Consider the following 18,001-nt stretch of genomic DNA (forward strand, 5'->3'; position numbering starts at 1 on the left):
TTGGCCTTTAGGAGTGTTTTCTGGATGAGTCTGGTGGGGTGCCACGTCCTGGCCCCAAAGTCCATCCTTTATACTCCCTCGGGACCTCCTTGCTCTGCTTCCCCCACTGCTCCATTGCACGCCACCAGTGTTTGCCTCAGTGTAGTGTCGTCAGCTCCGTTGCACATCCCCCACTGTGTCTCAGGTGCTGTCCCATGTAGGGCCATGGGTCAGTGCAGGACGTCGCATCTCACCGTGGGGCTGGCTGTATGGTCTTCTCTGAAAAATGGGCCCTTCGAGCCGGGCTATTGTCCTCTGAGCTTGGTGGGCCCAGGTGTGCTCTGCTCCGTTCTTCCTCCTTCCTGTGCTTCAGCTTCCTTCTTGGTATGGTGTGGTAGGTCAGTTCCTTTCCCACACCAGACAATCTATTTTCATTTTCTGTGGCACTCCCTTCGATGGTGGGGGTCGGGCTAATTCTGGTTGGGGCCGGCGTATGGTCCAGTCTCTTTGTGTATTCCTCCATACTTTACGTTGCCCTCCTAGTTTGGCGTGTCATGGTGGGGTCCATATGAATGTTCCAGTTCTGTGGGGACACAACCAGTACTCTCCCCCGGGTGGGTTAGTGCCCTGTTCCCTCCATACCATCCACTTGGTTTTTCCCCGCCCTGCTTCTCCCTCCCCGTGCTCCACTTCCTCTTCTTTATGATGGGCTCTCATGTACCTCCCTAGGATGAATTGCCTTCCTTTAGGATGCCATCCCAGGCTTTAGTCTGAACCTATGGGGGCCATACGTTCACTGTTCTCTGATAGGCAAAGGGTAAAGCTGGGGTTCAAATGACTTTACGTAGAATACGATTGCAAAAAAAATACAATTGCTTAAGTTAATCTTAATTTTAAAACATTCTAAACAGATTTCTCTCTTCTTTGAACATCATGACCCCAGTACTGCCTTTCACTGCGGGCTAGATCAGAGCATGGACACAGGTACAGATAAGAGATAAGAGCTCATGACACACGGAATCCGGGAACAGGAATGAGAGTATCAATACCAGAAGGGTAGTGGGAAGGTGCAGAGAGAGGGGGAGGAAGCGGGGACCAATCGATCACCATGATCGACACATAACCACACCCCCCTCCAGGGGATGAACAATAGAAACACGGGGGAAGGGAGACAGCAGTCGGTATAATATATAAAAATAATAATAGTTTATAATTTATCAAGGGGTCATGAGGGTGGGGTGGGGGGAGGAAAAAAGAGCTGATACCAAAGGCTTAATAGAAAGTAAATTCTAGAAAAGAATGATGCCTAGTAAATGTCTAGGCAACAGATGCACAAATATGCTTGATACAATTGATGTATGGATTTGTTTTTCATGTGAGAGTTTCTATATATCCAAGAGTAATTGTATATTAAGAAAACATCCCCGATATTAGCCCATCAGACACATGCAACACATGCAATGATGCTGAATGCAGGAAAATTACAGGCCAGCAGGTGGAAAATCTTGTGGGTCCAGTGGCGGCGGCAGCATCTCAGTGCTGTCGTGGGTCTCCACATGGCGCCTGCAGTGAGATATTTATCTCCTTAGCGCCTCCAAATGAGGACATGAAGCTGGGACCTGATTGACAGGCTAAACCCAACCCTTCACTTTTAAAAAAAATCATTTTATTGGGGGCTCTTATAACATTCTATACATCAATTGTATCAAGCATATTTTTACATATGTTGCCATGATCATTTCCAAAACATTTTCTACCTGAGCCCTTGGGATAAGCTCCTCTTTTCCCCTCCCTCGATGTATGGATTGTTATGAGAGTTGTAAGAGTCCCCAATAAAATTATCTTTTAATAAGAAAAAATCAATGAGTATTTAATAATTATATCTTCTGAATACCAAAAAATAAATAATAATTTGAAACAGAAGAATTTCCAAAATATTTATTCAGTAGTTACCCTTGCAGAAAATATTTGATAGATGGAGTTTCTTTAATTCTGGTGAAAGTCCAAGATGTTTATTTATAATAATATGAGTTTGGTTTGGAGGTATAACACTAAAAGTGTCCATAGGGGAGATTTTTTTTATTTATTTAAGTCAATTTATGAATCCCTTAGAATTCATTCTGGGAGGGAAAAAAGCATAAGAAAGACTACATGCTATGCTGTCAGGTACATCTGGATTTCTTTAATGAAACTGAGAGTCTGGTTAAATTACCAACTTCACTGAGCCTTAATTTCTTTATTGTTAAAATGGGAATAGCAATACCTACTGTATTACGCTTGGTTGACTAGAGAAACAAATCCAGAGACACTCAAATATATGTAAGACAGAGCTTTATATCAAGAAGTAATTATACATCAAGAAATTATATATCAAGCAAACATTCCAGATCAAATCCATAAGTCCCTCTTCAGACTCACACAATCACCTGCAATGATGCAGAATACAGGAAGGTCACAGGCCGGTGGGTGCAAAATCTTGTGGATCCAATAGTAGTGGATGCATCTCTGGGGCTCTGACTGCCATCAGAGTCAGCCTACAGGAAGGTGAAGGCAGAGAGAGAAGGGGGAAGGCTCCCCACAAGGAGGCACCATCAGGCTGTGACATGCTGGAGTGACATGCTAGACTCCACCTCTACACTTTTATATCTTCAAGGTGACACAAAACTATGCAACTACTGCACCTTCCTATCTTGTAGAGTTGTTGTCAGGGACTAAACCCCAGGCATATTCAAGAGTTCTCAATAAAAGTTTGTGTCCTCCCTTTTTGAATATCACCCTTTTTTTTCTATTTCTGTCCAACAGTACAAATGTGACCCTCAAGCAGTCCAGGTTCCATGCACAATATTTTACCAATTTAGTGATTTGGGGGCCAACTGATTGAACAGCTCTATGACTCTATTTCTTCATCTGTTTTTTTTAATTAAAAATATGATTATTTTCTATTTAATGTTAAAATATTATTCATTTATTTTGAATAGCAATCTCACGGGGAGTACAGGAAGCAGGTGGCACAGCAGCACTGGCCCTCATTCAAGGCAGGCATTCCAGTCATAGTAGCTGTTGTCAGAGGCCGTCATCTCACAGGGAACATCGCTTCTCCTCAGCCTGTGCGTTCTTTCAGACGCCTAGACTGAAAAATGCATTCATGCCGGACGCAGTGCCATGTCCTCTCCACTTCTTAATGGGTGTTTGAAACCTAGGATAGGAAAAGGCCTGATTGCTAAGAGCCCTGGGGGTAAAAGTCATTCCTAGGCCAGATGACTAGTGGGAGTTACAATGTCTCCTTTCCCTTAAAAGAGCTTGGTGTATTTATCCTCTGCGGTTGCCTCTTGTTTTAATATGCAATATATAATAAATCCCTCTGGCGCTTCCAGCTGGAGCAAGTCTACCTGCTACCATTTCACTGGTCCTAAAGATGCCTACGTGTAAGATGCCACATGGCGACCTGTGTTTAAGCTAAACACAAACTATTTGACATAATTTAGCTCTGTTTCGGATCGGTCAGAAGAGAACAGGGCTTTTGAATTATGTATTATTACATATTAGTGATAGGAGCATGGTGGTGCAGCGGCTAAGTGCTCAGCTGCTGACTGAAAGGTTAATGGTTCAAAAACCCCAGCCGCTCCACAGGAGGAGCCTGTGGCAGTCTGCTTCAGAAAGATGTGCAGCCTTGCAAACCCTGTGTTAGGGGCAGTTCTACCCTATTCTATTTGGATTGTTATGCATCAGAATTGACTGGGGCAGCTGTGGGGTTTGTGTGTGTGTGTGTGTTTACATTCATTGTGGTATATATTTCTATCACTTTAACTAGCGAGATTTAAAAATGTATGCACACAGCCACATATATGTAAATATGTGTGTCTGTATATGTCATTTAGTAATAGTCTTATAGGTTAGGAACCAATTTTATAAGACATGAATGGTTTGAAATATGAGTTCCTAATCATTACTGAAAACCATCTAGTCAAACCTACGGCCTATGCACATTTCACAAGACCAACACACATTGGTGTCAATTCAATTCCAACTCAGAGCCACACTATCACCAGAAGTCCAAAGTCACTGCCGCTGATTCCATTCGCACTCATCACAACTCTATAGAACAGGGTAGAACTGCTCCTGTGAGGCTCCGAGACCGTCACTTTACAGGAGGATCAGCTGATGGCTTCGAACTGCTGAGCACTGTGCCACAAAGTAAAACCGCCCCAGAGGATTTCCAGGGCTCGAAATCTTTGTGGAAGCAGACTGCCACAGCTCTCTCTCGTGGAGTGGCTGCTGTTGGTTTGGAACCACCAGCCTTTTTGTTAGCAGCCAAGCATGCAAATGCTGTGCGGCCCGACTCATACCTCCTCTAGTTCACCTCCTTAGCAGGCTGAATGATGTAGTCACATAAATCTTGGGTCTGAATTTCAAAACCCTGATTAAAATGCCTTCCATTTCATCTGCACACGACAGCTTGACCCAAGATAATTTAAAAGATAAACCAAGAGACAAAAGTGGGTCTGTGGCTTATTTAGCACTGTGGTTGTTTCTGCGAGTACCTCACCTCTGTTTCTTGTGGAAGCTGAACAGATTGGGGGTGGCTTTTCCAGATAGAAGAAAAAGGAACACACTTTCTCAGCATGTTGATCAGGGCTGACCCACCAAATCTGAGCAGGTTTCTGGGCTTCTAGACCAGGGCTGGATAACATCCGGCTTTCAGGCCATAGGATGCCTGAGAAATCATCAATACCACCTCCCCAAAGAGCGGCAGTTCTAGCCACCACATTAAAGAAACCCAAACTCATTGCCAGTGCTGATTCATAGCGCCCCTAAAGGGCATGGTAGAACTGCCCCTGTGAGTTTCCATGTTGTAACTCTTTACGGGAGTAGAAAGTCTCTTCTTCCTTGGAGCAGCTGATGGTTTTGAACAGCTGACCTTGTGGTTAGTAGCCTATCAGGTAACCCCTACTCGCCACCAGAGTCTTCACATTAGGGGGGAGTTAATGAAATGTTTTACCCTAAATATAGCAGACTAAGTTAAGTTTATAATTGTATATGGTCCTTGAATGATATTTTAAGTATCTAAATGGCTCTTTGCAGGAAAAGCCCCCCCCCCCCCCCCGTTCTCTATACAGGTAAGAACACAGCCAGGGTCCTCTTCACAGACTCCCAAATGGAAAGGTCCATGAAGCAGCTGCATTCTGGGTATTTAGTATCCACTCACTGGGCTAAAGCATGGGGACACTTCCCTTAGACCAGTGGTTCTCAATCTCCCTAGTGCCGCGACCCTTTCATACAGTTCCTCATGTTGTGGTGACCCCCCAACCACAAAATTATTTTTGTTGCTACTTCATCACTGTAATTGGGCGACCCCTGTGAAAGGGTCGTTCAACCCCCAAAGGAGTTATGAACCAAAGGTTGCGAACCAACCATCCTTCTAGAAGTCTTTCTAAGTGGGACTCTCCTGACCATCTTCTCTATGCTAAGCCTTTATCTCCATTGACAGTTTATTTTTATAGTAGAGTCCTCAATTTATGCATAGGCATACACTTACAGGTGTGAGTTTAAGCTGTGTTTCTATCACCAACTCAAATTCAAGCTCACTACCATCAAGTCCATTCGCACCCATAATGACCCTATAGGACAGAGTAGAACCGCCCCTGTAGGTTTTCACGATTGTAACTCTTTATGGGAGTAGAAAGCCTCATCTTTCTCTCATGGAGCAGCTGGTGGTTTCAAACTACTGAGCTTGCAATTAGCATCCCAACTCATAGCCCACTCACTATACCACCAGGGCACCTCCTGTCAGTAAAGCAAACAAAACTTCACAGTTCATGATTTTTAAGTACAATAATCTAGTGATACATCACCTCTGAATTGGACTTCATAATAAAATGTTGAGGTTAGATGGGAAAAAACACACAAACTTGGAGGCAGTTCTGCTCTGTTATGTGGGCTCTCTATGAGTCAAAAGTGCACTCAAGTGCCACCGACCATCGCTCTTCTTAGGAGCATGTTATAGATGGAATGGTGCCACACACACACACAATACATGAAATAACTAACTTGGATGCCTGTAGCTATTAATTCCAGTTGGGAATGGATTGTCTGTATTAGGTTAATGAGGCAGGATTATATAGGATAGGTCTTGATCAATCTCTTTTGAAATGTAAAAGATTAAATAAGCAAGCAAAAGAAATGGAGTTGGGAGAAGACATGTACCAAACCACGTGAAAGTCTCCTAGCAGCAGAAGCTCAACAGAAACAAAGACCTTACTCCAGAGCCAATATGGAAAGAAAGGTTGCCCCACAGTCAGCACCCTGAATTCAGACTTCTAGCCACCTACACCATGGGAAATTAATTTCTGTTGAAGAAAAATGCTTAAGGGGAGTGGGGGAAACAGGTGGGTGGGACATCTTAAAATGTAGATTGTCAACAACCGCCCCCCTCCAATTTTATCGATATGCAATTCCCATACCATACATTTCAGTGGGTGGTCATGTATATGGTTCAATGGTTTAAACATATTAATAAGAGTTGTGCAGTCATCACCACAATTCATTTTAGAGGCTTGTCATCTTCTTTACCATCTTCTTTGTCATAGCGCAAGCTTGTTGAAAGGATAAAACAAGATATTAAATCTGTGACTGTTAGAACCATGTCCAGCAGCCTTTATTGTTTCTGTCATCGCTGTTGTTCCTGGAACAGTGGTTGGCACACTGAAGGTGTTATCCTTGCTAGTACTATGCTCGTCCTACCTGTTTTCAGCCACTCATGTAGTGAACTGTGTGTTGTTGCAATGCTAGAAGCTATGCCACTGTATCTCAAAGATCAGGTCACCCATGGTGACCAGGTTTTAGCAGAGCTTCCAGACTAAGTCAGACTATGAAGAAGGAGAGGCTGTCTACTTCTGAAAGGTGAACCGCTAAACACCTTAGAAATAGCACCAGGACATTGTCTGATATAACGCCAGAAGACAAGTCCCTCAAGTTGGAGGACACTCAAAATACGACTGGGGAAGAAGAGCTGCCTCCTTAAAGCTGAGTCAGCTGTATTGACAGGACTAAAGTTTTGGGGACCCTCACTTGCTGAAGCAACAAGAGCCAAACTGAGAAGATGCAGCTGCAAGCATCCATTAATAATCAGAACATGGGATGTATGAAGACTATTAATTGGAATGTTTCAACAAACAGATGCAATACTGGAAGGACTCACTCATCTATGCAAAAAAAAATGTGGAAGAGAGCTACCTAGCTAATTGACTGGAAGAGATAAATATTTGTGCTCATTCCAGAAAAAAAGTAACCCAGCAAAACATGGAAATTATTCAGCATTATCATTTGTATAACATGCAAGTAAAATTTTGATGAAGATAAGTCACAAATCTCTGTAGCAGAGCATCCACAGGGAACTGCCAGAAATTCAAACCAGATTCATAAAAAGATTTGGAGCGGGGGATAGCATTACTGACATCAGATGGATCTTGGTAGATAGCAGAGAATACCACAAAAGTGTTTGCATGTGTTTTATTAGCTATGCAAAGACATTCAACTGTGTGAATCATAAAAAACTATGATAACGTTGTGAAAAATGGGGATTACATAATACCTTTTTTTCAATACTACATTTTTATTCCCTTGTGTTTTTTTAAATCATTTTATTAGGGCTCATACAACTCTTATCACAATCCATACATACATCCATTGTGTCAAACACATTTGTACATTTGTTGCCTTCATCCTCAAAACATTTTCTTTCTACTTGAGCCCTTGGTATCAGCTCCTCATTTTTTTCCCCTTAATCCCCCACCCTCCCTCCTTCACGAACCCTTGATAGTTTATAAATTGCTATTATCATTTTGTCATGTCTTACACTGTCCAATGTCTCCTTTTACCCACTTTTTGGGGTTCCATAACACTTCATTGTGGTCATGAGGAACCTGTACACAGACCAACACGCAATCATTTGAAGACAAGCCGGAGAGGTTTTGTGGTTTAAGTTCTGGAAAGAAATGTGTCAGGATTATATCTTTTCATTACACTTACTCAATCTGTATGCTGAGCAAATAATACAAGAAGCTGGACTATGTGATAATAGAACTCTGCAATATGCAGATGACACAGCCTTGCTTGCTGAAAACAAGGAGGACTTGAGGCTCTTGCTGATTAAAAACAAAGACTACAGCCTTCAGTGTGGATTACATCACAATATAGTCAAACGATGTATTGAATTGGGCACATCTGCTGCAAAAGACCCCACTGTAACGTTTCAATAACACAGATATCACTTTCAGAACTAAGGCACACCTAACTCAAGCCATTGCATTTTTAATAGCCTTGTATGCATGTGGAAGCCAGACAATAAAGAAGACCAGAGGTTGAAGAATGCACTTGAACTGTGGTGGTGGTAAAGGATGCTGAACATACCATGAACTTCCAGGGGCATAAATGAATCTGTTTGGGAAGAAGCACAGCCGGATTGCTCCTTGGAAGCTATGGCTATAAGACTTTGTCTCACATACTTTGGACATGTTATCAGGAAGACGTGTCCCTAGAGAAGAACACCATGCTTTGCAGAGGGTCAGGGAAAACAACAACAACAACAACAACAAAAACAAAAAGACCTTCAGTGAGATGGATTGACACTATAGCTGTAACAATTGCCTCAAGGGTAACAATGATAAAGACCTGACAGAGTTTTGTTTTATTGACATTGGGTGGAACCAGTTCTACAGCAGCTAGTAACCATGACCTACTACTGTACCTAATCTACTCCCTTAACTGATCGAGGGGTTTGGGGACTGATGTTGCATCTCATTGATCATGTGCAATTTTTCTGCAACTATCATAAATTAAGACCCCAAAAAATTCAACTGGAAAGTGAAAAATGCAGGTATATGCATAAACAAGTTGGAATATAATCTTGCTGCATCCCAAGCAATTGCTTGCCAAAAGCTCCTCTTGTAGCTTAGTTTCCGTTCCAGACCCTCCCCTTGGGGGCACTGAGCCTCTAAGCTCTCAGCACTCACTCTTCCCCGATGCCTGTTACAATGCAATCCAGCCTGAAGAGAGGGATGTTTTTATCCCTTCTTCAAAATCACCACCAAGATTGTTTTAGCCTCGCCTGTAAATGAAAGAGGAGGAGGAGGCATTTTTGTGTTTATCCATTTATTCAACACACATTTACAGGCACTGGATTAGGCAATAGGGCTACAACCATGGCAAGACATATCTTAAGGTACTGCCCCTAAGGTACTTATAGACTAGAGGTGGTGAGTAGACAGGAGCATCCAGTTAAACAAGAAAGGCTCTTACGTACCCTAGCTGGGCAATCTCATTAACATAAGTGCTCTGAATAGGGAGGGGATGCCTTTTGAAAGGTGCCTGGTGAACTGTATGAATATTCAGAAAAGTTGAATAGATGAGTGAGGAGCTTGGGAGGAAGAATGGAGCAAGATTTACTATGGTAAAGGTTTACCTAATACAGACTCAGCAATTGAAGATCCAGGCCCTGATTGTCCTGCAAGTGGGCCAAGAAGAGCACTGTGGTGATTTCTAATGTATGAAGCTTGGCCTTGCATTTTTAATTTCCTATTTCTTTCCATTTAAAGATACTAGAACAACATGTACTGGTATTACTGGACAAATAGCTCTAGAAAAAGAGCAGTAAGTTCAACTGATGAGAAAATTATTGGAATTACCTGATTTCTTATCTACCATAGGAATGGGTTGAGGAATTGTTTGGGATAATTTTCCAATATGAGAAAGATATGGCCATTGACCATCAGAAAACAAATGGTTATAGCTGACAGACTAAAACATGTGAAAGGTAATTTGTATCAGCATTATTTATGAAATCAAAAGATTGGAAATAGCCTATCTGTATGGTTAATCTACAAATAGACAACCACTAAACACATACACACACATATATTTACATTTATATCAAACACTAAACCTGTTACATCAACTCCCAAAACACTGAGACCAGAAGAACTAGATGGTGCCCAGTTCCTACTACCAACTCCTCTGAAAAGAATCTCATTAGAGGTGGTGGTGGTTCCAACGCATAGCGACCCTGTGCACAGCTGAATGAAACTTTGCTCAGTCCTGTGCCATCCTCACAAATGTTCTTGTGTTGGAGCCCATCAATGCAGCCACTGTGTCAATCTACCTTTATAGCTACCTGGTTACTTTACCGAGCATGATGCCCTTCCTTCTCCAGGAACTGGTCTCTCCTAACAAACGTCCAAAGTCCGTGAGATGAAATCTCACCATCCTTGCCTCTTAGCAGTATTCTGGCTGTCCTTCTGAAGCAGATTTGCTTGGGGTTTGGGGGCTTTTTTGGGCAGTCCATGGTTCTTTCAATATCCTTTTGCCAGCGCCATAATTCAAATGCATTTATTCTTCAGCCTTTCTTATTTGGCGTCCAACTTTCACATGTACATGAGGTGATGGAAAATACCATGGGTTGGGTCAGGCCCACCTTGGTCCTCAAATTAACCTCCTTGCTTTTTTTTTTTTCCTTCCCAACACTAAACAAATCTTAGTGCAGCCAAGTAACTCACTGCATCCTGGGTAGAGTGGAACAGAACTCAAACATCAGACTAGAGATCAGGTTTCCTCATCAGACACAGAGAGGTAGGACACCAAGACTGTTGCCCTTACCCTTCAATTCAGGAACTGAGCTCCCCTCTGCAGTAGAATTATCAACCATTTTAGGTCAAAAGGGCAGCATTTGCCCAAGGACAGCGGGTTAGGAAAGAAAGGATGAAAACAGGAAACCCAGGCGGGAGGTGTGGGTCAGGCACTGGCACACTGAAGGGGTTGCCATGAATGAATCGAAGCAGAATATGTAGAAATTGTGGAATGGAAAACTCTGGTACATCTCTACCTAATTCACAATAAAGAGTTAAAAAGAACCCCCTGTTCACCTTGAGTTGATTCATGATCTTATGGGGCAGAACAGAACTGCTCCATAGGCTTTCCAAAGCTGTCATCTTTACAGGAACCAGCTGTCACATTTTTCTCCCTGAGAGGGGCTTTTGGATCGAATCGCTGATCTTTCGGTTAACATCCGAGTGTTTAACCTCTGAGCTACAGGGCTCCTTCCTTACATAGACAAGTAAACAAAAAGCAAGAGTGTCTTTAGTATGCCACCAACTGTGGAAGAAAGAAGCCTGGGAGAGTATATTTGAGCACACACATACCTTGGATGCTCTTGAAGAGGGTCCCAGAAGGCTGGCCACTGAGGTGATGGGAGAATGTGTTCGTGGTACCCTTTGGGGCCTTTTGAATATTGGACTCTGTAGAAAGTAACCAACTTCATTTTGTTGTAAAGGAGAAGAAAATCGCCAAGTGGTTGTAGGAAAACGTTTCATGAGCGCCAAATTGCCCTCGGATAGAGGTTTCGTCAAATATACCTGGCACTGTCTGAAGGTGCTCAGAAATTAAAGTGATGTACTTAAAATAAAGGTTTGGCATCCAGCTAGCCTTGTCCTGTTGTGAAGTCCAGGTGCTAAGAAGAGGAACTCTTCTGGAGGAAAGAAGGAGAAGGTTCCCAGCAAGGCAACGCTCAGAAGGGATACACAGCGTGGGCACCAAAGAGATCTCAAGTTGATATTTTAACCAGGCCATCTGATAGAAGAGACTGATCTAGGACTACATGGTTTTTATCCTTTTTATATAACTTCCCTGTGTTTCCCCCTTAAATCAGATCTCTCTTTTTTTTTTTTTCTAATAATGGGTATTAACGCTTTCAATTGAAGAGGATCTGTGAGCTTTTGTGTGAGGACAAGAAGGAAGAGTGGATGGAAGGAGAACATTTCCCAGAGCCTGCTCGGCTTGGGGGCACAAGACAAGACAGGTGGTAACAGCCTGGAAGAAGAGAAGAGACGGGGTCCCTGCGACCTGCCACAATAGGAAAGGAGGGATGGGGCAGTGAAAAGAGGCTGCCTGGGCCTGTGAATTGCCCTAGGGGTTTGGGAGAAAGGGATTCCTCCAATGCGGTGATAGATGTGCTTTGCACAGTAATAGGATTAAATAAGAACCTGTTACAGGTGAGGTACTGACTAGCCCTGACTTATGTCACAGAGAGCTGGCCTTTCCCCTCATTCAACAGGTATGATTTTATGGTCGTTATAGGCGCATAAGCACAAAGGAGCACTCCCATCCGTTGTTCTACCTTCAGCTATCTTAACACAACACTGAAAATGGTTTCTTTATATCGATCTCAATACAACAGAAAACTTTCAATGAAGAAAGACACTTGTAAAGATGGTGTGGGGCAGTGTCTGACCTCCTATTATGTCATATCTGGGGAGGAAGAGAATCACCATGAGCACCTGCCCAAGGCTGATTGCTGTGAGACAGAGGTCAGACATGCGTCTACTCTCCAACCTATTTACCAATTCTGATACCAGATGGAACTCACAGGCAATATGCATGATAATGGTCTTTATGAGGCAAGTCAACAGGTTCCAGTTCAAGATCAGAAATGCTCAGGATACAGTTCTTCAACCTGTTCTCAGCTATACCTCCAGGGACATTTCTCTCTAGACACGGGCCCTCAGCCTGTCCCTCATCCTGCTTGGGGAAGGGTGACAAAGCTCTTTTTGTTCTGCCAATTATATGCCCAGAGGCACCCTGATCTACCAGCAACCGTTAGTCCAAAGACACTCACTCAGTTCTAACTCCTTGGCTCAGCAAACGTAGCTCCCCACACAAGGCATGCCACGGCACCAGTAAGCATCAGTCAAGAGATCACAAGATGGATTGCATTCAGTAAATCTGCTGCCCAAGACCTCTTTAAAGTATCGAAGAATGAGGATGTTATTTTGAGGACTAAGGTGCGTCTAAGCCAAACCATGGTATTCTCCATTGTACCATATGCGTTTGAAATTTGGACATTGAATAAGGAAGATCCTAGAAGAATGGAGGCATTGGAATTGCGGTGCAGGTGAAGAATATTGAAGGGATCACAGACTACTGAAAGGACAGACTGATCTGTATTGGAAGATGGAAGGCCAGAGTGCTCCTTAGAGGCAAGGAAGACAAGACTTCATCTTACATACTTTGGACAGTGTGTCAAGAGAGACCATTCCCTGGAGAAGGATGCCATGTTTGCTAAAGTGGAAGGGTGCCATAAAAGAAGAAGGCTCTCAATGAGGTAGATTGCCGCAGTGGCTGCAACAATGGGATCAAACCTAAGAACCATGTGGGGACGGCACAGGACCATGCAGGGTTTCCTTCTGTTGTGCACAGGGTCACCATGCGTCAAAGCCAACTCCATGGCACTTCACAGCAACAACATGCGTCGTGAGTTCTCAGGTAGTTAAGCAGTTTGGGAGCTCAGCTGCAAACTGAAGTCTCTAAGGTTCAGGTTCACCCAGAGAGGCCTCAGCAGAAAGGCGTCTTGATATTGTACTTCTAAGAATCAACCCCTGATGATCTTACAGAGCGTGGCTGTACTCACACAGACGGGATCGCTGTGAGTCAACCACAAGTGGTTTTACTCTAGGCAGGTGCCTGCAGGCTCCAAGAAGGTAACAGTCTCATTGAGAAACAAATGCTGCCTTCAGAAATGAAGAATCGTACCCAGAAGCTTATGGTAAGTGTTAAGGCAGCAGTCTCCATCATAATGGCTTCAGGAAATTGGGTGACAGAGAATCCCTGATGGTCTAGAACTAGGGGTCCTCAAACTTTTTACACAGGGGACCACTTCACTGTGCCTCAGACGTGTTGGAGGACCGGACTATAGTTTTAAAAAAACTATGGACAAATTCCTACGCACACTGCACGTATCTTATTTTGAAGTAAAAAAACACCCGGTGGGCTGGATAAATGTCCTCAGCGGGCCGCATGTGGCCTGTGGGCCACAGTTTGAGGACCCCTGGTCTAGACACTCGAGCTTGTTGGAGAAGAAGGCTGGAGGAGAGCACTTCAGGGAGGTCTCATGGGTGAAGCAAGATCAATCTGTGTGTGGCATTTTTGTGGGATAATTAACAATCAGGTTAGCTGGAGACAGCAGTCATTGGCTAAAGCAACTTCTGATTCAACACATGTCTATACTAGGAATCCCCCTGATTAACAGAAGCCCTGAGTGCTACCAACATACCAATTAGAGCATTAGGGAGATGTAATCAGTGATGTGAAGCGGCTCCCGCCATTGGCCACTAGGTATGAAGTCATAGGAAGGGCTTGTGTCCAGGGGAAAGTTAGAGTTCTGTGTCATGCCACAACTTCTGATGTCTCTCAACCCCCCGGTAGGAGCCTGGGGGGAACTTGAAAGAATCATCACGCTCTGCCCCTGCAGTCAGCTAATACATAGCCTGTCTTTCTCTCCTGCCCTCCGCTCTGCGGCCTTTGCCTGCTCACGGCCAGATGCCAAGGAGAAACCCTTTCTCACTGTGAGTCGGGGGCCGAATGTCCACGGTGACTGTTGACAGAGAATGTGTGTGCATGAACAGATCCGTGGGGGTGGGGAAGCGGGGGCGCTGTGCCTGTACTCCCCTGGTCCGAGCCTCCGCTCCAGTGTCCACACACGGCACCCGGCGCTTTTCAGCTGTGGGAAACTTGGCCCTCGCTTAACCTGATTGTTCCTCAGTTGTGCTTATTTGTGAAATAGAGATCTTAATACTTCCTCCCCTGCCGACATCCAAGAACTTTCTTGAGATACAAATGAACTTTCATATTCGCTCAAGTTGTAGATGAAGGTTGCGTGGGGCCGGGGGCGGGGGAGGCCCTTGTCGGGGTGAGCGGGTGAAAAAGGGAATGTCAGTAAGCCCTATGTTTTTATGGCATTGTCTCTACCCTTAAATTAGGTGACGGCGATAGCCTCCTCTGGTGTCTTAGCGACTCTCACTATAACAGCCTTTTCCTCCTTAGGTGTCCCTAGGTGCGGGGCTCAGCTCTCCCCTAAAAGTTCCAGCACATCTCGCCTGGGCTTCTCATCAGTCAGTGGGATTCCCAGCCACCGAGGCGATGACTAAGATCCCCAGCCAGCATCTTCAGGCCTTCCCCATCCCGGCTCCAGAGCCAACGCTGATTTGAAGACATGAAAAGACTGCGAGAAGCGGCCTGGGACTGGGCAGGATTGCGAGTTGAATGGGTCCTGCTTGGCTCCTCTGTTAGATGCTGTTACCTATGAAGCACCTTGTTGTAAAAGTGAGTCCTACAGTGTTTGAGGAACAGGTAGCCACAATGGAAGTGTCCGTCCGTTCAAATGGGAGTGGACACGAGAGGATGGATTCCACGGGGTTGATGATGGGACATGGGATGCACCATCGGTGATACTGGGTATGTCCCAGGGCCCCAGAAGGCACGTGCCCAAGGCTCCTCCTTGGACAGTTTCAGGAAGAGACAGAATCAAGAAGGGGTGATGACGCAGCCAGGACCCACGAGGGCAACCTGCACCGCCCTCAGACCTGCCGAGACAAAGGGGAAGACGCAGAGTATCTGGAACACGGTGAGACTGCAGTCTCGGGAAGGAGGCCACCCAACAGAATCTATGTCACGTGGTAGAGGAATGAGGAGCCTTGGTGGCGCCATGGGTTAAGCCGTGAGCTGCTAACCATTGGATGGCACCAGTCGCTCCCACGTTTCTGTAAAGATGGACAGCCTAGAAGCCCTGTGGGGTGGTTCTTCTCTGCCCCAGAGGGTTGCTCTGAGCTGGACTTGACTCGATGCTAGTGGTTTGGGGTAGAAGAATGAGGCCTGCGTCTAAGCGAGGCCCAGCAGGGAGAGAAGAGAGAGAATTACAACCCCCCATCCTCTCGCCATTCCCCGATTTCAATGGTTCCACCGTCAAACCCAACTGGACGTCAGCAAAGAAGCAAAGAAGTTGTCGCCCTTAGATTTTACATTTTAACCTCCCAAGTTACAGAGCAGAGCTGAGTGTGGCCAGTGGACCTGGGTGGGAGGGGAAGGATTTTTAATGGAACCGTGGAAAATCCCCAGGACAATGAGGGACCGACGGGAGATGTATACATTTCCTAAGGAGGAATTATGATTTCCTAAGGAGGAATTATCACATAAATGGGCTTTAAATTGAATGAGAAAATACAGCTGAGGTAAAATGCACGTATATATTAGTCATTTGAAGGTAAGATACAAAGGATTGCTCTAAAGTCACAAACATTTACGACACAATAAAATCAAAATGTGAAGTCGTTACTTCCTGCTGTCTTTTCATGTGTCTGAAGGCAAAAACTCGCTGCCAGCAAGTTTGTTCCCACTCCTAGTGACCCAAGGCTGGGCTCCGGAGGCTGTATAGCCGTGTGGGAGCAGACAGCCTAGTTGTTCTCCCAGGGAGCAACTGGTGGTTTTGAACCTCCGATCTTGTGGTTAGCAGCCCAGCGCTTACTCCATAGTGCCACCAGGGCTCAGTGAAGGCATTTCTAACCCTTTCGGGAAGAATTCTGTGCTCTTAAATTTACACCACATTGAAACAGCGATTTTGGCATCTTCCGGGACTCAAGTCATGTTCCTTGTGAAATTTTCTTGGGGTGTGGGGAACAAAATGAAATCTGAAGAGGCAAGACTGATTGGGACACTAGGGTGGATAGAGCACCATTCCCAATAAAATTCTCATAAGAAAGCCCTGGCTACCATCATGCAACTTTGTCGGCCGTTTTCTCACTGATTTCCCTTAAAATGTCATACGAGAACATCTATCCAGATACCTCGTAGCTGACCTTGGATTTGAATTCAATGGGCCACCTGGAAATCAGTGTTTGGATCGGGCACCCTAAGAAGACCCAGACAAGTGTATTTCTGAGAGAGCCTGTCTGTAGCCGTGCACTGATGGCAGAGACGTATTTAAACACATTTGGTTTGGAATAAACGTGTGCATGCAGGTGCTAACACTGTCATAGCAATACTTTGTTACCTGCCTGTCTGTGTGTGTGTACATGATTTAATATGGCAGGCTGAAGGGACCGCCTGGGACATGTGGTTTGATTTGCCCCAGTGCACCCCATTGGTTGTATCAGAAGTCATCACCTTGTGAGCAGTCATTGCATGGGCCCAAATGGAGGATGCTCCCACCACCTACTGATTTTCTTTCGTGGAATAAACCAGACTCTTCTGTGGCTAAGATACTAAGAGCAAGAAGGTCTCGTCCAGTATCAGCAGCTACGTCTTCATCCCATGAACAATAGCCTCTGGTTTCCCTTTTTCTACGATTTGGGCAGGGCTCTGTGGGGAAAGCTTACCTTCCATCCGGGCAGCATCCTCTGGGTCCTCTCAAGAGAGGGCAGGAGGATACGCTTCTGCATTAGGTTGGGTTGACTAGGGAAACAAATCCAGGGACATCCACATATGTGTAAGAGAGAGCTTTATATCAAAGAGCAATGAATTGTATATTGAGAAACTATCCCAGTCCTGATCAAGTCCATAATTCCGATATTAGCCCATATGTCTGTTACTAGTCCATAAAGTCCTCTTTAGACTCGTGAAGCACATGCCATGATGCCAAGTGCAGGAAGATCACAGACCAGTGAGTGGGAAGACTTGTGGATCCAGCGGCAGTGGAAGCATCTCAATGCTGGTGCGGGTCTCCACGTGTCTCCTCTAAGCTCTCTGAGTGTCTCCACAGCAGGAAAAGGAAGGCAGCAAGAGTGGGTCCGGCCTCTAGTGAGCAATTTATCTCCGTGTAGCCTCCAAATGAGGTCATCAAGCTGTGAGTTGATTGACAGGCTACACTCTACCCCTTCACTCTTAATACCCTCACATTGACAGGAGATTATGTAACAACCACAGCTTCCAAGGTGGCTAATCAGCACACTGGAAAGTGGGCACTGGCTGTCCATTGGGCCTGAGACAGAGGTCCCTCTTCCTGTCCCTGTGGGATGGGTTCTACAGGTGTTCCAAGAGAGCTCCAGGTAGAATCTATGGCCTTGAAAGGAAGTCTGAGAGCATCATTTCCTCCGTACCCTGTGAGTCACAGAGGCCGGTCTGGCTTCCAGGAGAGAGAACAAAGACTCGGCAGAGTTGGCAAAGCTCTAGAGGAATGAGTGGAGTGGGCAGTACTCCTGCCAAC

The 18,001-nt window shown here is 44.9% G+C and overlaps 1 protein-coding gene across 1 annotated transcript in view; it reads left to right on the forward strand.

Annotated features, from left to right (window-relative positions):
- The window catches only part of FBXO16 (F-box protein 16), a 69,646-nt gene extending 53,548 nt beyond the window's left edge, over positions 1 to 16,098 (forward strand). The window contains exon 8 of the mRNA XM_075555700.1: positions 14,848 to 16,098. Coding sequence (XP_075411815.1) covers positions 14,848 to 15,012 — 165 coding nt within the window. The 3' untranslated portion in view covers positions 15,013 to 16,098. The remainder of the gene's footprint in view (positions 1 to 14,847) is intronic.
- The last annotated feature ends 1,903 nt before the right edge of the window (positions 16,099 to 18,001 follow it).

Source organism: Tenrec ecaudatus, chromosome 8, assembly GCF_050624435.1.
Source record: "Tenrec ecaudatus isolate mTenEca1 chromosome 8, mTenEca1.hap1, whole genome shotgun sequence".
NCBI classification, from domain to species: Eukaryota; Metazoa; Chordata; class Mammalia; order Afrosoricida; family Tenrecidae; genus Tenrec; species Tenrec ecaudatus.